Below are 18,675 nucleotides of genomic sequence, written 5' to 3' on the forward strand. Positions count from 1 at the left end.
GGACCCACAGGCCGGACTGGGGGAGGGGGAGATCTGAAGGAAGCAAAGGGGACCCATTGCACAGGAACCAGGCGTTTGCTCTCACGGGGCTGCATGGACGGCCTCCCAGCATTGGCAGGACCAGCGAAGACCCAGAGCATGAGGACAGAGGGGACAGGGCAGGGGCTGAAGCAGCGGCTGGGTGGGTGGGACAGGTTCCAGCTGGGAGGCCGAGGCCCTGGTGTCCCAGGGAGATGAGAGGGCCAAGCCGGAGGCTCCTTCAGCCAATCCACAGCCATTGGCATTCCCAAGGAGGGGGACGGCATGACCCCCCGGCCCTGCCTTGCCCCCTTCCGAACACAGCCGTGTCCCCCCATGGAGGGCAGGGCCCCACGGCAGTTAGTCGCCCACATGCCCCACAGCCCCATGCTCCAGGTGCCAGGCACAGCGCGTCCCTCTGGCCAGCTCACACAATGCACAGAGCGCCCATCGGCGAGGGCCTGGCACTGCCCGGCACCGGCCATCAGCCAGCAGGGCACAAAGCCGCCCTGTTTCCTGTGGGAGCAGCTGCCTGCCCTGCTCCCAGGTGGGGGCCGAGGGTCCTGGATCCTTGGCTCAGAGCCAAGCCTGCCCCAAAACAGCACCACTCAGAAGGGAAGGGTTCCTGGGCTGGGGAAGGGGAGGGCCCGGGGCTGGACTGTGCAGCAGGGGGCAGGACCCCCCGCTCGCCCGGCTGGCTGGGGGATGCAGCGCCCCGTCCCTTCCCAGCGCTGGAGTGGGAGCTGCCTTTCCCAGCCCAGGACAGTGCCGTCCCCGCTCCCCCGACGTCATCGCTCCAGCCCGGCTCTGGTCCCGGCAGCAGAGACAGAGCCCGCGGCAAGTGCCTGCACACAACAATTGACTAATGCAGCAAGAATGTCCATGTGAGGCCGACGCATCTCCAGCAACCAACAGCCGCCTCCCCCGCGCGGGGCCACCCAGCGCCTCCCGCACCCCACCCGCTCCCACAGGAAGTGACAGACTGGGCCTGACCGGACGGAGGTGTAGGCCTCTCCCAGCCCAGCGGGGGTGAGACAAAGCAGGGAGAACACCCCCCCACACACACACACACACGGTGAGTTGTCAGCAGAGAACGGGGCCGGCTCCTGCCCATGGCTACAGGAGGGCATGCTGGGAGGGCATCCCACAGGCCGTTCGGCAGAGCTGGCAGGCTCAGCTCCGGTTCAGATACAGGCTAGCGGGGGCTGCAATTCAGGACTGAGGGGCACCGACGTTCCTTTGGGAGCATGGTACCAAAAGGTGACCCGGAGGGAAGGTGCCATGATGCATTTGCCGCTGGGGCTCAGGACACTTCCCCCTCCGCAGGAGGCGCCCAGGTCCGTGCCCGCAGACGTCCCCAGAGATGAGCGAGAGGCGTCGGTCCCCTGCGGCTGCAGCGGGGCCTGCGTGCCGGTTTGGAGAACGTGTCCCCTTGGGAGGGGTTTATTCCAGCCCTGGCGTCGGGGCTGCCCGTGTCCATCACAGGAGCCAGGCAGGGAGAGGGGACGGGAGCAGGGCCTGGATCCGGGGCTGCTGCATTAGTGTGTCACTATGGCGCTCCACAGAGGAGTCCGACGGACGGACGGACAGACACGTAGGAAGGGCACGGACAGCGAAGCCAACGCCTGTCCCCACAGACAAGCATCACCTCAGCCTGCCCCCTGGGTCCAGGCTGCCCCCCTCAGGCCAAGGGGTCACAGACGCATCATTAGGCGGCACGGCCAACGGGAAAAGTGCCTCCAGACATAGGGCCCTGGGGGAGCGGGCCCACCAGACGCCAATCACCGGGCTGGACCACGTGGGTGCTCTCCCCACGCCTGTGCCATGGCGGCATGGCAGCAACATGGCTGGTGGCTGCACGAGGCCCCATCAGCGCAGGCCCAGGAGAGTGAAGCAGCTGGGCAGTTTGGGGGGGGCCAGGATCCCGCAGCGGATTGGGGGAGAGGGGCCATGGGGTCCCTGGTGGGACACACCCACAGTCCAGGCTGGGGAAGAGCAGGATGGCACTGCCCTCCCAGAGCCATGGCCACTCCTGGGATGGCAAAGACCCCAGAACCCTCCAGGGAAAGGGCCCGACCATGGCTGGTCCCTTCCCCCCACCCCTAACGAGGACCGAGAGCTAACCCGTCCATGCCAAGAGAAGAGGCAAAGCCACCCTCCCCCCCGAGGTGCTGGGCCTAGAGCTCTGCTCTGTGGCTAGGGTGGCCCGTGCCTGCTCCATGCACCTGGGCTCCAGTCGATCCCCGTGACCCCCTCTCCCAAGCGCGGGACCCTCGCTTCACCGAGTGGGATCTCACCTCTGAGCCACTCAAAACAGAACTCAGCTGGGGCAAAACTGCCAGCACTGGCCACCCCCGCAGTGGGGAGGAGACAGACAGACATGCCACCCTGGAGGGACACTGGCTGCACCAGCACAGGAAATGATTGAACCCACAAAGGGCCTTCAGCATAGTCAAAAAGTCAGCGAGCAGCTGGGCGTGAACGGCTGCCTGTGTGTGCCGAGGGCTGGGATGGCAGCAGAGGCTGTGGGTCGGGACTGAGGGGCACTGGCAGAGGTGGGGGGAAGGGAGGTAGGGATTTGCTCTGGCTTGCTGGTGTTGCCTCCAACACACCCAAAGAGCCCTCCCCAAACGGATACGCCCTGACACACAGAAACCCATTTCCCCAGTCACAGGACCCGGCCCCGGTGCCCGCACCCACAGACACAACAGGGGAACACACTGTCCCTGCCTCTGAGAGGAATTGCTCCCGCATGCGTCCGCCTCTCCTGCCAGGCTACTCCCACCCATCAGTCTGCTTCGGCGCGGGCGCGTTACACGCCAGATCAAAGGGGCGTTTTGTTTACAAGGCAGCGGGTGTCAGCTCTGGCATCACAGCGCCCGGTTCCCAGCGAAGCTGCAGCATAGGCAGCGTGAGCCAGGCGGCTCCAGCTCCGTGACTCGCGGCTCCCGTGCAGCTGCACCAGGAGAGCTTTGGCCCAGCTGGGCCAGATGCTCACCGAACTCAGCACCCCTCCTCGGGGCTGGAGTCCTGGAGAGCTCTGCTCGCAGTCAGGCTTGGAAACAAGGGCTGAATTCTAGTGCCCAGCAGCTCCCAACTGGGACACCAACAGCCAGAATCTCCAGAGAGCCCAGCACCCAGTGTGAGCTCAACAGGGACATCCACCGGCAGTGGGATCCCAGCCCACACTTTCACAGCTCACAAGATTTACTGCACTGTGTCCTTCCATGCCCCTGCTCAGAGAACATGGGCGCTCAGCGGCCCCTGCCCGTTTACGGAGCAGCACACGGGGCAGTGCGAGAGAAAAGCCAGACCATGCTGCAAGGGCAACACACGCCGGGCACGCACCAGAGGGACGAACGCCACCTCCAGCCCGTTCGCCAGCCCCAGGAGTGGGGCCGAGGCTGGGTCAGAACCAGGAGCGGGTGGAAATTCTAACACGGCGTATTTGGAGAAGTCTCGGGAAGGGCGTGTGCCCGTTGAGGGGAGAGGAGGGGCGGGCGCGTTCCCTCCATCCATAGGAGTTTGCCTTCATAACACCCCAGATAGAAAACTCCCCGTTCAGACGCAGGCCTGCCAGGTTCGAGAGACTCGCGCTCACAGCCAGAGACTGACCACAAGATCCCACGTGCCTGGCAGTGCAGCTCTAGCTCGGGAACGGTGACTGGGCCGGCCCGGCCCTCAGAAAGCAGCCGACTCCCTGGCCGGGCTGTCTGCAAAGCCACTGAATAATCCCCTGGACTAAACCAAGCAGGGAGCAGCCTGGGAAGCGCAAGTAACCACTGCAGCAAGAGCCAGGGAGGGGCAGGAGAGACGCCCAGCTCCGGGCCGAGTGCTGGCAGGGGGAGGTCACTCCAGGGCAGCCCAATCTTGGCACATTTCCTCTTTTCCTGACCTCGCAATGCAGAGTGGGCACACTGGACGTGCTGTGCCATCCTTGCACACGCACACAGCACCAGCAGGGTGCGTGGAGACGCCGCTGCCCCATGGGGTCTCCTGGCCTCGGCCTGGGTTACGGGTCCAGTATGGAGGAGTGAGCCGCGGACGTTGGCAGCTCGCATGGGAACAGTTCAAAGCCCCTTGGTAGTACGTGCCAGTTATAAGCAAGCAGTTGAAAACTGATTAGCATCTATTAACCCTTTATTCATGTGACCTTAATACAGACCGTGACCCAGACCCCTGCCTCCGGCCAGACCCTGCTACCAGCATCCCTGGTGGGAAGGGCTGCCGGAGCCCTGTCTACACCAGGGGTGGGTCACCCAGTCAGCTATGGCTCTGTGTTCCCGGCACAGGAACACACCGCATCTGGGCTGGGATCCCACGAACCCCGCTGAGTGTGCCCCGGACGGGAAGGGGACCAGGCCAGCAGAAACCAGGCACTGGGGGGTTCAAAGGCCTGAGAGCAGCTCTGCTTGCAGCCCAATACTGCCCCCACCCCGGCCCGTGGCAGGAGCAGGCTCTGAGCCCCAAGGAGCATGCCAGGGGCTGGCACAGTCTGGCTGTTGGAGCCAACTCGGGACATCATTCAGCTGCTGCATGCGGAGCTGGGAGATGGCGTTGCGGGGAGAGGGTCTGCGTTCTGCTCCCTGGGTGCTGACTGTCTCTCTCCAGGGAGCCATCAGCCCCGATCTCCTCCAAGAGCCCGTGGCAGCAGCAGCACCAGGCAGGCGACCCCAACGGGATCCTGGTGCCTGGGCCCCACAAGCCACTGACGGTGCAGCACGTGGCAGGGAAGGGCGACGCTGTGGTGACTGCTGACCATTCGCGTGGGGAGCAGCCCGTTCAGGGGCAAGCGTGCACAGGGGCACGCGCATGGGGAGTCGTCACTTTGCCCTGGAAAGTCCCCTCAGTTCCAGGTCCACAGCCCTGCGTATCACAGCAGCGTGGAGCCTCTTGGCGGGTTCAGACCTTGCACTCCAGACTGAACAGTCCCGGGCGTAATGGTTTGTAAATAACGGTCTGATCCAGCACTATCTAGCGCTTAGAGCAGGGCCCTGGGAGCCAGGACTCCTGGGTTCTGGGTTCCCAGCTCAGGGAGGAGAGTGGTGTTTAGTGGTTAGCGTGGGGGGGGTGAGAGCCAGGACTCCTGAGGTCTATTCCAGACTCTGCATGGCTACATGCCTCAGTTTCCCTATATATAAAACACACATATAACGATATATGTGTCTTATAACCTGATATAACGCGACCTGATACAACACGAATTCGGATATAACATGGTAAAGGAGCGCTCCGGGGGGCACGGGGCTGCATGCTCCGGCGGATCAAAGCAAGTTCAATATAACACGGTTTCACCTATAACACGGTAAGACTTTTTGGCTCCTGAGGACAGCGTTATATCGGGGTAGAGGTGTATTAGGAGGCCCAGCCAATGCTCTCAGATCAGCCTATGCATGGAAAGCTCCTAGCTGGGACGTGGCCCCTGCACTAGCAGTGGGGAGGCTGAAGCGCGGGCAGGCTAGGGCAGTTGGGAGGTGAGATGTGGCTGCAGAGCCGGCCCCTCCCGGCAGGGTGACGTAATGCACCCCGAGAACCGAGGGCTGGGTAATGTTTGCAAAGTGCTCTGCAACCTGGGGCTGGACAGGGCCACTGAGCCCGACAGACACATGAGCTGTATAAAGGGCCCCGGCCCCTCTCCTGCCACAGCCAGGACAGGAGAGAAAAACAAACGCACAAGGACCAGCCCTGGCTGGCTCCTGACGGCAGCACGGCACAGCCGCAGGGCCAGGGCCTGGCGGGCCAGGACGTCCCCGCTGCCGTCTCGGCACTTTGGCCACAAAGGCGGCAAGCTGCCGGTCGGTATGTCTCAGCACAGACCCAGCCTGCAGCTGGCAAGGAGCCGTTTGCACTAGCGCAGGGGCTGCCTGGTGAGAACGTCCCCAGGGATCCCAGAGACACTCTGTGCCACCGGCAGAGGCATGCTCACCCCAGGAGCTTTGAGAGCAGCGCTGGCACTGGGAGAGGATGGCATCGCTTTCCAGGAGCAACCCAGCTCACAGCTGCAAGGGGCTCGTTCCAGGGGAGAACGTGGAAAAATTGCCAGTGATGGGCACCCAACTCCAGTGTCCCCTACCACAGCATGCACCCCCCCCAACACAGGCTGCACCCTGCCTTGCAGCTCTTGCAGGGAGGCGTCCTGGCAGGCGAGCCCAGCCCCCGGTCACTGCCAGGGCTGGGGATACAGATGGAGGAGCGAGAGCTGGAGGTGGCAGCCTCATGGGTTCTCGGCTGTCTGGGCTGGACCAGCTCCATCCTGCTGCGCTGTAAGAACTGCCCCAGCCCTCTGCCCACAGCACCGGGTGTGTCTGAACAGGAGTCTGCCCAGTGCAACCCTGCAATCAACTGCACCAGCTCTGCCCACAGCCCGTTCCCCCTGCCACTGCACAGCAACGCCCCTGGCAGCATGGCAGCATCCCCCCAGTGGGGCAGGCAGGAGGGGGACCAGCGGGGTCCCCCATCCTGAGGCTCATGGTGCCCTACTCAGCAGTTGCAATGCCGGCAGGTGCTGCACATGGTGCAGACCAGCTTGGCTGCTCCAACAGGTTAGACACACACGTGCATTCCCACCTGCAGCGGCAGCTCCAGTCTGACCTGTCCTAATGCCCCAAGCCCTCCCTGAGTGCCACCTGCAGCGATCCGGCCTCCGCTCTGCCCGCCTCGGACCTAGCGCGGAACCAGCCACCCCAGCACTGGCCTAGTGCACACAGGCCGGGGCGGGAGCCCAAGGGAGCCTGGCATGGGTGGACATGACATGGGCCAGAGACAGCCCCTTCGCAAATCTGCCTGTCCCATTCCCCCCCCACACACACACACACTGCACCCCTTCTCTGCCGCCCCAGGGCAGAGCTGCTGGCAGATTTGGCTGCACATGGAGCCAGATCTGGCAAGGAGACTCGGGCCATTTACGGGCCAGGAGTAGTTGAGGGTATCACCCCCTCCCCCCGCCCAGGGTCACAGCTCCTCGGGCACCCACACCCAGACCGCCCTCCATGGCCCAGTCAGACAAAGATTCTCCGAGAGGCAGCCGTGTCCTGCCCCGCCCGGGGCCTGCAGCCACCAGATGAGTGAAAGCTTCAAGCCCAGGATGACGCCTCAGAACAGATGGCAATACTCTCCCAGATCCCCAAACGTACCCAAGGCAAGGCCGGGGGATGGGCGACTCTGACCAACGCCAAGACCAGTCAGGGTCCCCCTGCAAGCCCGGACCCCCGTCAGGGTCCCCCTGCACACGATTTCCCTCAGGACTCTTGGACCTGCAGCCGAACCGCCGTGGGCTGCCGAATTAGTGGGCTCGGCAGGGTCAGGCTTGGCCAGTGGGCAGATGGGAACCCTCCTAGGAAAGCCCAGGCGGCGCTTCGGGAAGCAGGCTGGGGGGACGCAGTCGGGGCGCACACCCCAATGCATCAGGGCTGCATGAGGCCAGGTCATGCTGCAGTATCGGCTGTGTAGGACTCCATTAGGGACCCCCAGCTCCCTCGCTTTCAGCTCAGCCTCCTGGGAGAGCCCACGGAGAACATGATGCCAGAGAAACAGGCCTGGAGGCGGGTTCCTGGCCCGCAACGGCTTCAGGTTGCAGGTCTGGGCCCTTGACGCTGCAGAGAGCTCCCCTCCCTGCCATCGGCGAGGCTAACGCACATCCAGTGAGTACCAGGCAGGCAGGGAACACCACCCCCTTACTGGGGCAGTAGGGCAGAGCTGGGGCCGCCGGCCCGAGCCACCAGGGCCCATGTAGGCCAGTTCACCGGCCAGGCCAAGATCCTTCCTAGGTGACCAGAGGAGCCAGAATTTCTTCGGCTGAGGCAGCGCCTGTGTCGGCCCCTGCGCTGACCCAGCTGAGGCACAGCCTCGCCCTGCCCTGCCCCAGCCTGTCGCCAGCTGTCGCTGTCTCGTCCCAGCAGCTGCCCCGAAACCCGACGCGGTTTGTCTGCCAGGACAACGGTCAGGGTGGGTGTACTGCGAGTGGGGAGGGAATTCCAGAGGGGATGAACTCCCCCCACGCATGCGCAGAGCCAGGCTCTCCGCCCTGGCCCCCCAGACACAGGTGTTTCCCATTCGCCTCGTGCAGACTGGCGATTCCAGGGCACGCCAGGCAACTCCCCACTTGCTGTGGCGAGCCCTTGGGCCCAGAGTGCCCCAGCTCCCATAGCTGGCGTGCAGGGGGGCAATGGCGCTGAATGGCAGGGCCTGCTCGCCCCCGTCTCAGTGTTGTCGGGGGGCAGCAGGAGGGATGCTCAGGACAGGCAAAGTGCTGCTGTCAAAGCCATTGGGGCAAGGCAGGACACACACACCCCTGCAGCTAGCTCACAATCCTGCCGTCACCACGGCACACAAGCACCTGGGGGCATCTCTGCTGGCGAAGCCTCATCTACACTAGGCAAGAAAGCTTTGCAACCAGCCAACCAGAGGGACACTTTACTCTCTCCGGGCACGTGCCACAGGTCCGCACACACGCCTTGCCCCAGGCGTCTGATGAGCGCTGGTGGGGGTGCCCTCCTGCAGGGCCCCCGCCAGAGAGATGGAGCTGGGCACAGGCCCCACAGCTAAGCAATGATCAGGCCCTCCTTTGCTGCCGGCGCTCCCCATGCCACCTCGCTCGGGGCCCCATGGCGGGCACGAACACGCGCAGCTCAGCAGGGCACGGGGGAGTAGCCTGGTAACATGGGGCAGCTGCTCAGAGAGGCTGGGAAGCACATTGCTAACGGACTGGATGCTCGCTGAGACCCCTCAGGGCTGGGCTGTCCTGGGGGTCAAGGAGGGGCCTTGGATCCCTCCTGAGGATGGAGGCGTGGCACCCCTGGCCTGGCTGCTGAGCTCTGCCCCAGCGGGGCCTCTGCTGGAGGGGATGGAGGCGCTTGGCTCTGTAGGAGCAGGCACTTTCCCAGGGCCCCGTGGGAGCTGCCAGGCAGAGAGAGGATCAGAGCATCCCCCGTCATCACAATCCCAGGGCCCTGCCCCCTTCCCAGGCCTTTGGGCTGACGCCACTTGTCCCTAGCAGGCTGCAGCATGCCAGGCTGGGGTCCCTGTGCCCTCACCCGGCCCCGCTTTGCGCCAGCGTCTCTTCTAACGTCAGCAGTTTATGCAGGGGAAGATCCAGGCTTCACACACGCCTGGGCCCAGCAGAGCTCTGAGCTAACGCCCTTACCTAGCACAGGAAGGGCAGGGCACGGCGGTGACGCCAGGCCTGGCCCCGAGCCAGGGGCTGCATCTCACCGGCCTGCTTCCCTTCATCCCCAAGCAAGGCTGATCCCGAACAGCCCAGTCGCAGCCCCTGCCTCCCTCTGCACTTGGGAGGGGCAAAGACCCCAGGACACCAGCTTCGGCCTTGGCTCCCTTCAGAGCCACAGCGCAGAGCCCAGCCCACACCCCACTGCCTCTCCCATGGACCAACGCTGCCTCGTTGGTTCCTGGCGCTCCCCCAGCTCTGCCGGTGCCCACCTCTTCAACTGGAAGCACCTTGGGGCTTTGTCATCTCTGTATCGCACCTAGCGCAGCGAGCCCCTGCTCCATGGGTGCTGCTCCTGGGTGCTGCCGGAGTGCAAATGAAGAGCGATCTCTGGTCTTGTTTCACGTATGCCTTGGCACTGCCTGGCTAACCCCAGCAGCCAGTCACGAGCCTGTGGAAAGCCCAGCCCCCCGCACTGCCTGCCAGAGCGGGAAGAGGAAGAGGAAGAGCTAGAAGTCTCCGCTGGATGCTCCGGCAGCCCAGAGTCAGGCGGGGCAGAGGCTGAGCGAAACTGAAGCGGCGCTAACTCCCAAGCATCCGTGGGTCCCCAGTCTCCGTCTCAAAGGGCTGCGCTCAGCTCCGGGAGCCCCCTGGGCTGCTTGTGCAGCACTGACACAGCAGGGCCCTGGGGAGCCGAGTGCAAAAGCAGTCATCCTGCGGGTACCTGCGGTCTCCCAAGCAATACTGCAGGACAGGCGATATCCCCTGGGGCGCACACACCCGCCCGGGCACCAGCGCAACTTTCCTGGGAGGGTCTTTCTTGTGCAATCTGCTGCTGACGCAGCTCTCCGCGCTGCAACCCCTAACCTTGCTTAGCTCATCAACAGCTCAAGGGGAGCCTCTCGCAGCCAGCGGGGCGGGGTGTCAAGTCTCTGCATGTGCATGGCTGGGATGGGAAGGCGCCAGTAGGTTCCCAGTTACAGGGCAGCAGGTGGGCAGCCCAGCATTGAGCCAAGCAAAGGAAGTTAAAATGCGGCTTTCCAGAGCCCATCTGTGCGGCGTGCAGTCCACAGCCAGCCCGCCGTGGGCTTTGGAGCTCCCTATCCAGGGCCATACAACGGCACAGAAGGATCCCCACCCCAGAGCAGGCTTCCATGGAGGGTGGCTAAAGAGGTCTCCCACCGGCTGTCAATGCTCATTTCCAGCTGAATCCTGCCATGCTGGGTACCGCTGCCAAGGGCCAGGGTGTGTGGCACGAAGGGGAGCCAACAGGGAATTCAGCCGAATGCTCAGGTCAGTGCAGCTGGTTACTGGAAGATGTGTGAGCCGCTGGGGCTGGCTCGTTACTGCAGGGATCTTGTTGCTCATGGACAACAGGCTGCAGGGTTTGGCTGTTTGAGGAAGAATTTGTTTGGGGGAATAAAACAAAGAACCCAACGCCGAGACGCCGGGGAGCTAAGCAGTCACCGCGCTGGGCCCCGCAGAGCTGCTGTCCCTTGAACAGAGGGATTCTGCCGCTCTGGGCGGAGGCCAAGTAACGGGGCCACCTCGGGCATGAGGCCAGCGGTGTGTCGCTCCCTCCCAGGTTAGCACAGCTTCTGCCCAGGCCACTCACACAGCTCGCAGAGGGCCAACTCCTACCCCAGCTCAGCACACCAGGGCATGGCAAGTGCCTCTGAATCCGGCCACTGGCAGACACACCTGGGCTCTTCCCTCATTGAGGAGCACACGGGGCTGGAGAAAGGCACCCCACTACCTGCCCCAGGAGGGGGGTCCCCTTCCCATCCCCAGCATGGGGCCACCTCCTCTACCCCCACTCGGGCAAATGTGCCTCAATGACTCAGAGAAAGCCCTCTAGCAGGCAAGGGATGGTGCAATCTCCATGGTTCATTCAGTCCTTGGCCTCCTCACCGCAACGGCCAACTAGGGTCCATTGCCTGAGGCGCCCACAGAAACCTGGATCACGTTACACGGGCCAGACTGTCATCACGTGGGAACAACTGCTGGTCACTACTAACCTGACGTCAGATTGGAACCAGCACCCTAGGGCCCTGCCTCTGAGTCAGCCAGCCCCTGCCCTGGGGCCGGATCAGAGCCAGGACCCCTAGAGGGGAAAGCCCCCGGACCCCATTCTGCAGCCTTCCTGTCTTCCCACGGGATGATCAGGAGCAGCGGAGCGTGTCTCAGACATGCTACAAAGCCACACGCCCAATTGCTCACACACACGCAGCTTCCGGGGGATTAGCATGAACAACTGTATCCGTCACACCTGAATGACAGCATCTGAGAGCGTAACTAAGCAGCCCGCGCCTGACGCAGCTCCTGGCAGGTACAACCGCTCCTCTGCCCACAGCGCCGCTTGTACGCCCACCCCATGACAGCTCAGAGCTGCAGGCCTGCCTGCCCCACAGCAGGAAGCCAGGGCCGACCCAGAGAGCGCCCACCACAGTCTGAGGGCAAAGCGCTGAATGGAACCCCTGCCCTTCCATGCCAGCTCAGCACAGACAGATGCCACACAAAGGGGTGCTCATGACACAGAGACTACGACCCTCCCCCGTGACTGGCGTGGGCTGGCAGCCCGGTCCCACAGCACCTGGGCTCGGTGCCCAGGGGAAGCCAACATCCCCCCAGGACCATCTTCCAACACTCAGAAATGAAAACTGAGCTGCTCCCGTTCGGGTCTGGCTCCCAGCTGCCCTGGGGCGGGAAGGGGGGTGCAGCAGGCTCAGGCCCGAGCCCTGAACTCCCCCCGGGCTCGGCAGGGGAGCTGCAGCTGGGGTTTTTGAATATCCATAGATCATGCCCCCAGTACCTTCCCCAGCATTCATTCATCCTCCCAGTGAAAACAGGGCAGGGGTGTGTGTGTGTGTGTTGGGTTTAACCCTTCCCCTGCACTGTTTGCACCAGAGTCGTCAGGGCCCACAGCCCATAGCCCATGAGAACCCAAAAGCTAAACAGACTGGAACCAAAGCCTGAAGCTCCCCAACTCTCCCCGGACTCTGGCAGGGGGTGTCCAGACGCCTTCTCCAGGTTAGCCTGCATTTTAAGGGGCTCTCTGCTTCCTACGGTGCCATCACATTTCCGCTTGCTCCTTATTTGGGGGAGCTGGGAGGGCCGTCCTACCCAGCACACAGAAGCCTGCTGAGCTGTCACTGAGCTTAGGGGAGAGACAGACACTGCCCCAAAGACCTTCCTAACCCTAAACCGACCCGCGATAGGGCAAGGGAGGCCGCACCACAGCAAGGGGCCTGCCTGTGTGGGGCCGGGCACTACCCAGGAGATTTAGGGTCAATTGCTCTACAGACCAAGCCAAAAGAACTTGTTCTAAGAGGAGGACGTTCTGGGGACCATTGGCTCAGCCAGCTCCCTGTTCCCCCCGTGGATAACCTGCTGCATCTCCACAGCTTGTGGAGCACCGGAGCAATCCTCGAGGAGCAAGGGAGGCCTGCTCGCCACGCAGGAGCTGAGAATACTTCGCTGCAGTCGTGACCCCGGCCCCTCAGTGCCAAGGCAGAGCAGCCGTGCTGCAAGGCCGTGTCCAGGATGTGGAGCGAGGAGCGAGGCGTGACAGGGGAACTCAGGGAGGCAGGATCTCAGGGCGGCGCTGGGATGGGACCTCGGGTTGTTTACAATTCATTTAAAAATAAACAAAGGAAAATGGGCCAGAGAACCTGAGCTGCTTTCAAGCCCCATGCCTATCTCTGCACTGGACCGGCCCGGAGTCAGCGCTAGACCCCCAGGGCACGCTCTGCGACCGGACACCCATCGGGCCAGTGACAGCAGCTGGGTAGGAAGTGCCTGAGGACCGGGGACACCCTGAGCAGCAGCAGCAGCTTACAGCATGGGCAGAATTGCTAGCAGACCTCGGTGAGTCGGGCGCTGAGCTCTGAGAAAACCTGCCCATCAGGGCCACATGGTGGCTGCTGGGCACTTCTGAAAGTCTGGCCCTTGTCCCAGTGCCTTCCAGAAATCAGGCCTAGCAACCTCATTTGCAGAGGTGCTGAGCATCTGCCGCTCCCCTGGACTCTAACTGGAGCAGGGGAGCCCAGCACCTCTGCGAATGAGACCACCGGCGTTAACCCTGCAGCATGACCCCTAGATCACTAGCAGGACCCAGCCCGCAGAGCCGGCTGTTCTCCCAGCAGTGAGGTCGGCCGTTTCCCCAGCGCTGGGCTCTTGTCCCGTCCCGGAGTCAGCGCCCCAGAGCGCTCTCCGGAGTGAAAGCTGCACTAAGTCTTTTGGACAACGTACTCCGGGGCTGTCACACTGCAGTTCTGCATGTTGCATAGCTCAGAAAAGCAATCGGGCTGGCCTCGGCCAAGCCCTGGCCTCCACCCCATGCCACCCCTTCCATCCTCTCCCTGACCTGGCTTTCTCCAGAGTCCCTGCCTTGGCTGGTGACCCAAGTTCTCTGTATTTTGGGCCCCCAGTCCCAGCGGGAAGAGGAAAGAGACCACAGAGAACAGGCCCGTGCCCGCTCTGTCCTTGTCCTTGGCCGGCCTCACCCAGCTGCTTGCATTTAGCTACCATCTCTCTGCTGATGGCTCCACAGAGCCGCCCTTCCTTGCCCAGTCCTAGATCTGTGCCACTAGCACCCTGGCTGGCTTGCTAGGGGACGCGGTGCACCCGTTGTTCCTCTGCCAAGCCCTGTCCAGGTCAATTGGAAGATGCCCAGCCCTCCCCTGGATGCCAGCCAGCTCGAGGCCCCCCTGAGGAGTGTAAACACCTCGGGCAGGCGAAATCCCGGCCCCATTGAAGTCAATGGCAAAACGAGTTGAGCGGGGGCCAGATTTCACCCCGTTTCCTCGTCCCCATGGGCTCAGGGCCGTTTCACACAGTCAGAGCAATGGGCAGTCAGGGCGAGTCCACTCTCCGGGCAGTTTGGACTGACCAAAATTAATAGAAAGGGGGAAATGTTTAAACAAACCCCTTTCCACCAGAAATACAAACTCGTTGATATTCGTGCCAGGCTTCACAGAGACCCGCTCTGCAAAGACAGGCCTAACACAACTCGATAACATCCTTTGGAAACGATAAAGAGCTAACTTGTCCCCAGGACTGTGGCATGCTGCAAAACTGTTCCCACATCTTCCAGAGGCTTAGCACCTGGATCTCTCTCCCTCCCTCCCCCCACCCCATTCCCATTGTTTTCTTGCTAGGAGATTAACAACAAACTAGCTTCCCATCATATCGGTGGGACACACAGAAATCCCTTGGGTGTCTGGCAGCAGGACCTCCCACCAATGGCAGGGAACTTGCCCCCACCCAGCCAGAACACATGCCCCCGCCTCAGGCACAGGCCATCATCACCAGGAGGGAAAGAACAGTCCTGCTCAGCTATAAACAACGGAAAGCCAGGCCCATCGGAGGAGCCGAGAGCCAGGCACAGACAATACGTCTGCAGTTTTCTTTTTAAACACAGTATTTATCAAACGCTGCAGGGCCCCAGGGCTGCAGCTCGGCATTTAGGGCCGGGTCGCCTGCCTGCGACCAGCAGCGAGCTCCGAAGGGCCCTGGTTCGTCTGGTTCCCCTGCCAACACTGTCCTCCCCTCCCCCGGACGGCTCAGGCCTCCATGAATCACAGCAGCTGTCCCTCCCACTCCTGCAACAGGGCATCAGGGACGGAGGGGGGAGGGGGCTGCGGGCCTTCCCTCTTCCTCCATCAGTGGAAAGACAGGCCTGCCACAAAGCCATGCTTAGTCACAGCGCTGCCCTGCCTGCGCCCAGAGATACCAACACAGACAGGGCCAAAGAGCATTTGGCTGGGTCCCTTCGAGGGACTCGGAGCCAAAACAAATCCTGACTCCAGCCAGCCGCTGCCCTCCCTCCGGCTGCCCAGGAGCAAGAGAATTCAGCAGCGTTGGGCAAAGCTGCAACTTCAGGCCTGGCTGCTCCTGTCACCCAGGGAGACAGAAAACCCCTGGCCGGGGGAGAGCAGCACGGCACCTGGGAATGCCGTAAACCTGCCCAGAAATGCAGCAGGAGACAGCCACACATGGATGTTGCATCCTCAGCATCTGTCCCCCGATGTCCTCCCACCACGCAGCCACCACGAAAGGCCTTTTCCTTCCCACTCGTCAGACCAGCCTCCTGCCTTCCTCACTGAGATCTAGGGGGCGGCTATGCTGCACATGTGACCATGCTGGGGGGACCCGGTTATGGGCTAACACACCATTGCACCCTGTGGTGTAGACAAGACCCGACAGCGTTTTGACCATGTCTCCAACCAATCCCAGGGTCTGGATAAGCTGTAGCGCAGTTCAGGGACACCGTGAGCTCCCAGCTCCACAGCAAGACGGAGCAGTGTCAGAGGACAGACGGGTTGTACCCAGGTTGCCCGACACTGCGGACGGTCTGGGAAAGCTGCAGAGATGGGTACTGTGGCACTTACAGCTAAGCACACGGATGCCAACCAAGCTCTGAGTGGGGCTGGCTCAGCTCTGCCCTCAGCCACAGCAGGGGTATGAGGAGCAGCGACAGAGCCAGCACACAGACGGGGCAGGGCGGGCACAGAATCCCCTGCAGGTGCCTGCTTCGGTTCTGGATTTCATGAGCCAGCAGATGTGCCCTGCACCCTGTGTGCCAGGGGGCTGAAGCCGCTGGCATTGGGGAGGGGCCACCTGTATGGGGTAGGAGAAACCCAGCGAAGAGGGAGAATAAAATTAACACCCCCTTCACCCCAGCTCTGCTCCTGAAGAAAGGGGAGCCAGCAGACAAGAGGATGAGACCCGGGGGAGAGATTCAGCTGACCCGTGTCAGTGCCACCCCTGCTCGGGCCTGGCCCATGCCCCTACCATGTGTCAGGGCTGGGGACCCATGCCGGTGATGCCCCAGGGCAAAGGGAAAGGAGGAGCAGGCAGGTTCTGGGGGAACGGTGGCCTGACCCACAGCAGCCCCAATGCCCCCTGCAGCTCAGTGGGGAACGAGGCACACCCAGAAACACCAAGATCTTGCCCTCTCTGCACTGCACGACAGAGACTGCTACTGTCTGGAAAGGTCTCATCAAGGGCAACTTCTATCTTGCAGCCACTTGAGTGAATCTAATTAGCTCCTAGAGGCTGCAGGCTTGGCAATCTGTGGGCCTACTGAGACCACGTTAGCTCCTTTCCTCCTGCTCCCTAAAACTCCAGGGAGGGGGCACTGCCTTCCCCTGGACCCTCCATTTCAACTGGGTCTATCTGCCTACCCAGCTGGGCCTTCGTCACCCCCCAGTGAAAGCGAGCACATCATTCACGACTGGATGGCGAGGAGACCTCTCCGGAGAGCCTGGGACCTGCCATACTACCCTGAGCTCTGCAGAGCTGGGATGCCCGCAGGAGTTGGTCGTTCAGAGGGACCCGTACTCCCCTCACTCCGCTCAGACTTGTCCGTTTCCCCAGAGTGACTCCTGATTTACGCTGGGATGGGCGAGTGCAGAATCAGGTCCCCTCTGGCACCATCTGCTACTCAGACGCCAATTCTCCTGGTGTAAAACATCACAGTCCCACAGCCCCCACATACACATCTATGGATCTGGCCTGTTCATTCCAATGGGAGCTGCATCCATTCACACCAGCTGGGGGGCCCAGACTGCAGAAGTCACTCCCGATTTGTATCAGAGGGGGAGCCGTGTTAGTCTGTACCCACAAAAACAACGACGAGTCTGGTGGCACCTTAAACACTAACAGATTTATTTGGGCCTGAGCTTTCGTGGGTAAAAATCCAGACGTGGTGTTTTACCCATGAAAGTTTATGCCCACATAAACCTGATCGTCTTTAAGGGGCCACCGGACTCCTTGTTACTCCTGATTTGCAGAGTCCGGTGTCTCTGTGCCCCAGCCCGGTTTAGTCACGTCTGGGCTGCAAACACTGCAGGGCGAGGCTGACGGTCCCGGGCCTGGCCTAAATTAGGACATCTCTGGGACTTGGCTCCAAAAGTCTGCTTCTGCTGGGGGAAGATTCCAAATCGCCCTGGAACCCCCAGGCCTAGGGCTGAATTCAGGGGTATCTACCCAGCCGGAGGAGGGACCGTGCCCCCCCCCAAACTCCCTCCTCCAGGGAAGGGGTCTGAGCGCCCCCCCATCACCCCTTTCCCCGCAGCCCAGAAAGCCCCTGGACAGGCCCAGCCCCCCAGCGTGGCGCACCCCCGGTTATTCACACTCTGCAGCCCGGCTGGGGGTCCCCGGCCCGCCCCGCGAGCCTGGGCCAGCGGCCGTTTGCCCACCACCCTCCAGCAAAGGCGGCTGTTCCCGGCCAGCAGAGGCGCCCGGAGAGATGCTCCCGCCCAGCCCAGGCCCGGCGCTGGGGAGGAATCCGGGAGTTCAGACCCGCTGATCTCTCGGCTCCCGGGGCTCAGGGGGGCGGCCGGGCTGGGGACCCCCCCCGCCCCCGGGGAACTCCCCCTCCCCCATCCCCAGGCACCGCCACGAGCTTCCTCCTTCCCCACCCTGCGAGCGGGACCGGGGAGAAGGGCCAGAGCCCCGCGCCGCGGCCCCTTCCCAGCGCCCTGCGGGGCTCGGGCTCGGACCGGGGAGACGGGCCAGAGCCCCGGCACGTCCCGACAGCAGGGCGCGGGGAGGAGGGGGGTAACCGCAGAGCCCCGCGCTGGAGAGGGGCCGGGGCGCGCCGCACAATGGAGCTGGGGGGGGGACCCTGGCGCTTCGCGGGACTGACTCCGACTGGACGCTGCTTTCGCCTCCCGGGCTGCAACCCCCCCCCCCCGGCCCGGGGGCTGGAGACCAACCAGTGGGGGAGGGGCACGAAGTATCTCACGACCCCCCCAGGCTGCCCGAAGGCCCCGCGCAGCTATTTACCTTGGGCTCGGGGCCGCATCGCCTCGGCCTCCCGCTCCATGCCGCGCGGGGGAGGGCGCTGCTCGCTCTGTTGTGGCCCCCCCGCCCCACAGCAGCGGGATCGGACACGAATCAGTCACTGCTCCGCCGCAGGCTCATCCCGCCCCGGATCCGACCCAGCCCCTTCCAGGGGGGGGCGGAATCCGCCCCGGCTCGTCGCCGGTCCCCGCGCCCCCCGCGCAAACACCACGCGCCGCCCCGGGGCGCAGGACCCGGGCGCCTGCGGTGAAAGGGAAGCGGGGCCCCGGGGCTCTCCAGCCCTGGCCCGGGGGGTGCAGCCCGGCGAGCTGGGGGGCGGCAGGACGGGGACCGAGACTCCCCCAGGCAAAGAACCCCGCGGCCTCTCGCCGGCGGCAGCAGCTGATGGGGCAGCAGCGAGCCCCGGCGCTATTGTACAGCCAGCCCGGTCCCTGCCCGGCCTCCGGGACAGGCCCCTACCATGTCTGCACACCCAGCCGGGAGGGGGGTCTCCGCCTCGCCCCGGGAGAGGCCGGGGGCAGGGGGACGCCTGCTCTGGGACGGGGGGTGGCCAGAAATCCCCTGCGCTGCGCCGAGCGCCGGCGCGCCCCGGCCTGCGCGCTGGGTGCCCGGCGGGGGAGGGCAGGGGCCCGGGCAGATCAGCCTTCCCCCTGCCTCTTGGTTGTGTCCGGCAGCGCGCTGAG

The 18,675-nt window shown here is 63.4% G+C and overlaps 1 protein-coding gene across 5 annotated transcripts in view; it reads right to left on the reverse strand.

The window, feature by feature from the left end:
- The window catches only part of MAP7D1 (MAP7 domain containing 1), a 41,737-nt gene extending 23,388 nt beyond the window's left edge, over positions 1-18,349 (reverse strand). For all 5 annotated transcript variants that reach the window (XM_034754067.1, XM_034754066.1, XM_034754064.1 and 2 more), the window contains exon 1: positions 17,975-18,349. In XM_034754067.1, the coding sequence (XP_034609958.1) occupies positions 17,975-18,014 (40 nt within the window). In that variant the 5' untranslated portion in view covers positions 18,015-18,349. The remainder of the gene's footprint in view (positions 1-17,974) is intronic.
- Positions 18,350-18,675: the final 326 nt, after the last annotated feature.

Source organism: Trachemys scripta, chromosome 20, assembly GCF_013100865.1.
Source record: "Trachemys scripta elegans isolate TJP31775 chromosome 20, CAS_Tse_1.0, whole genome shotgun sequence".
In the NCBI taxonomy this organism is placed as follows: domain Eukaryota; kingdom Metazoa; phylum Chordata; order Testudines; family Emydidae; genus Trachemys; species Trachemys scripta.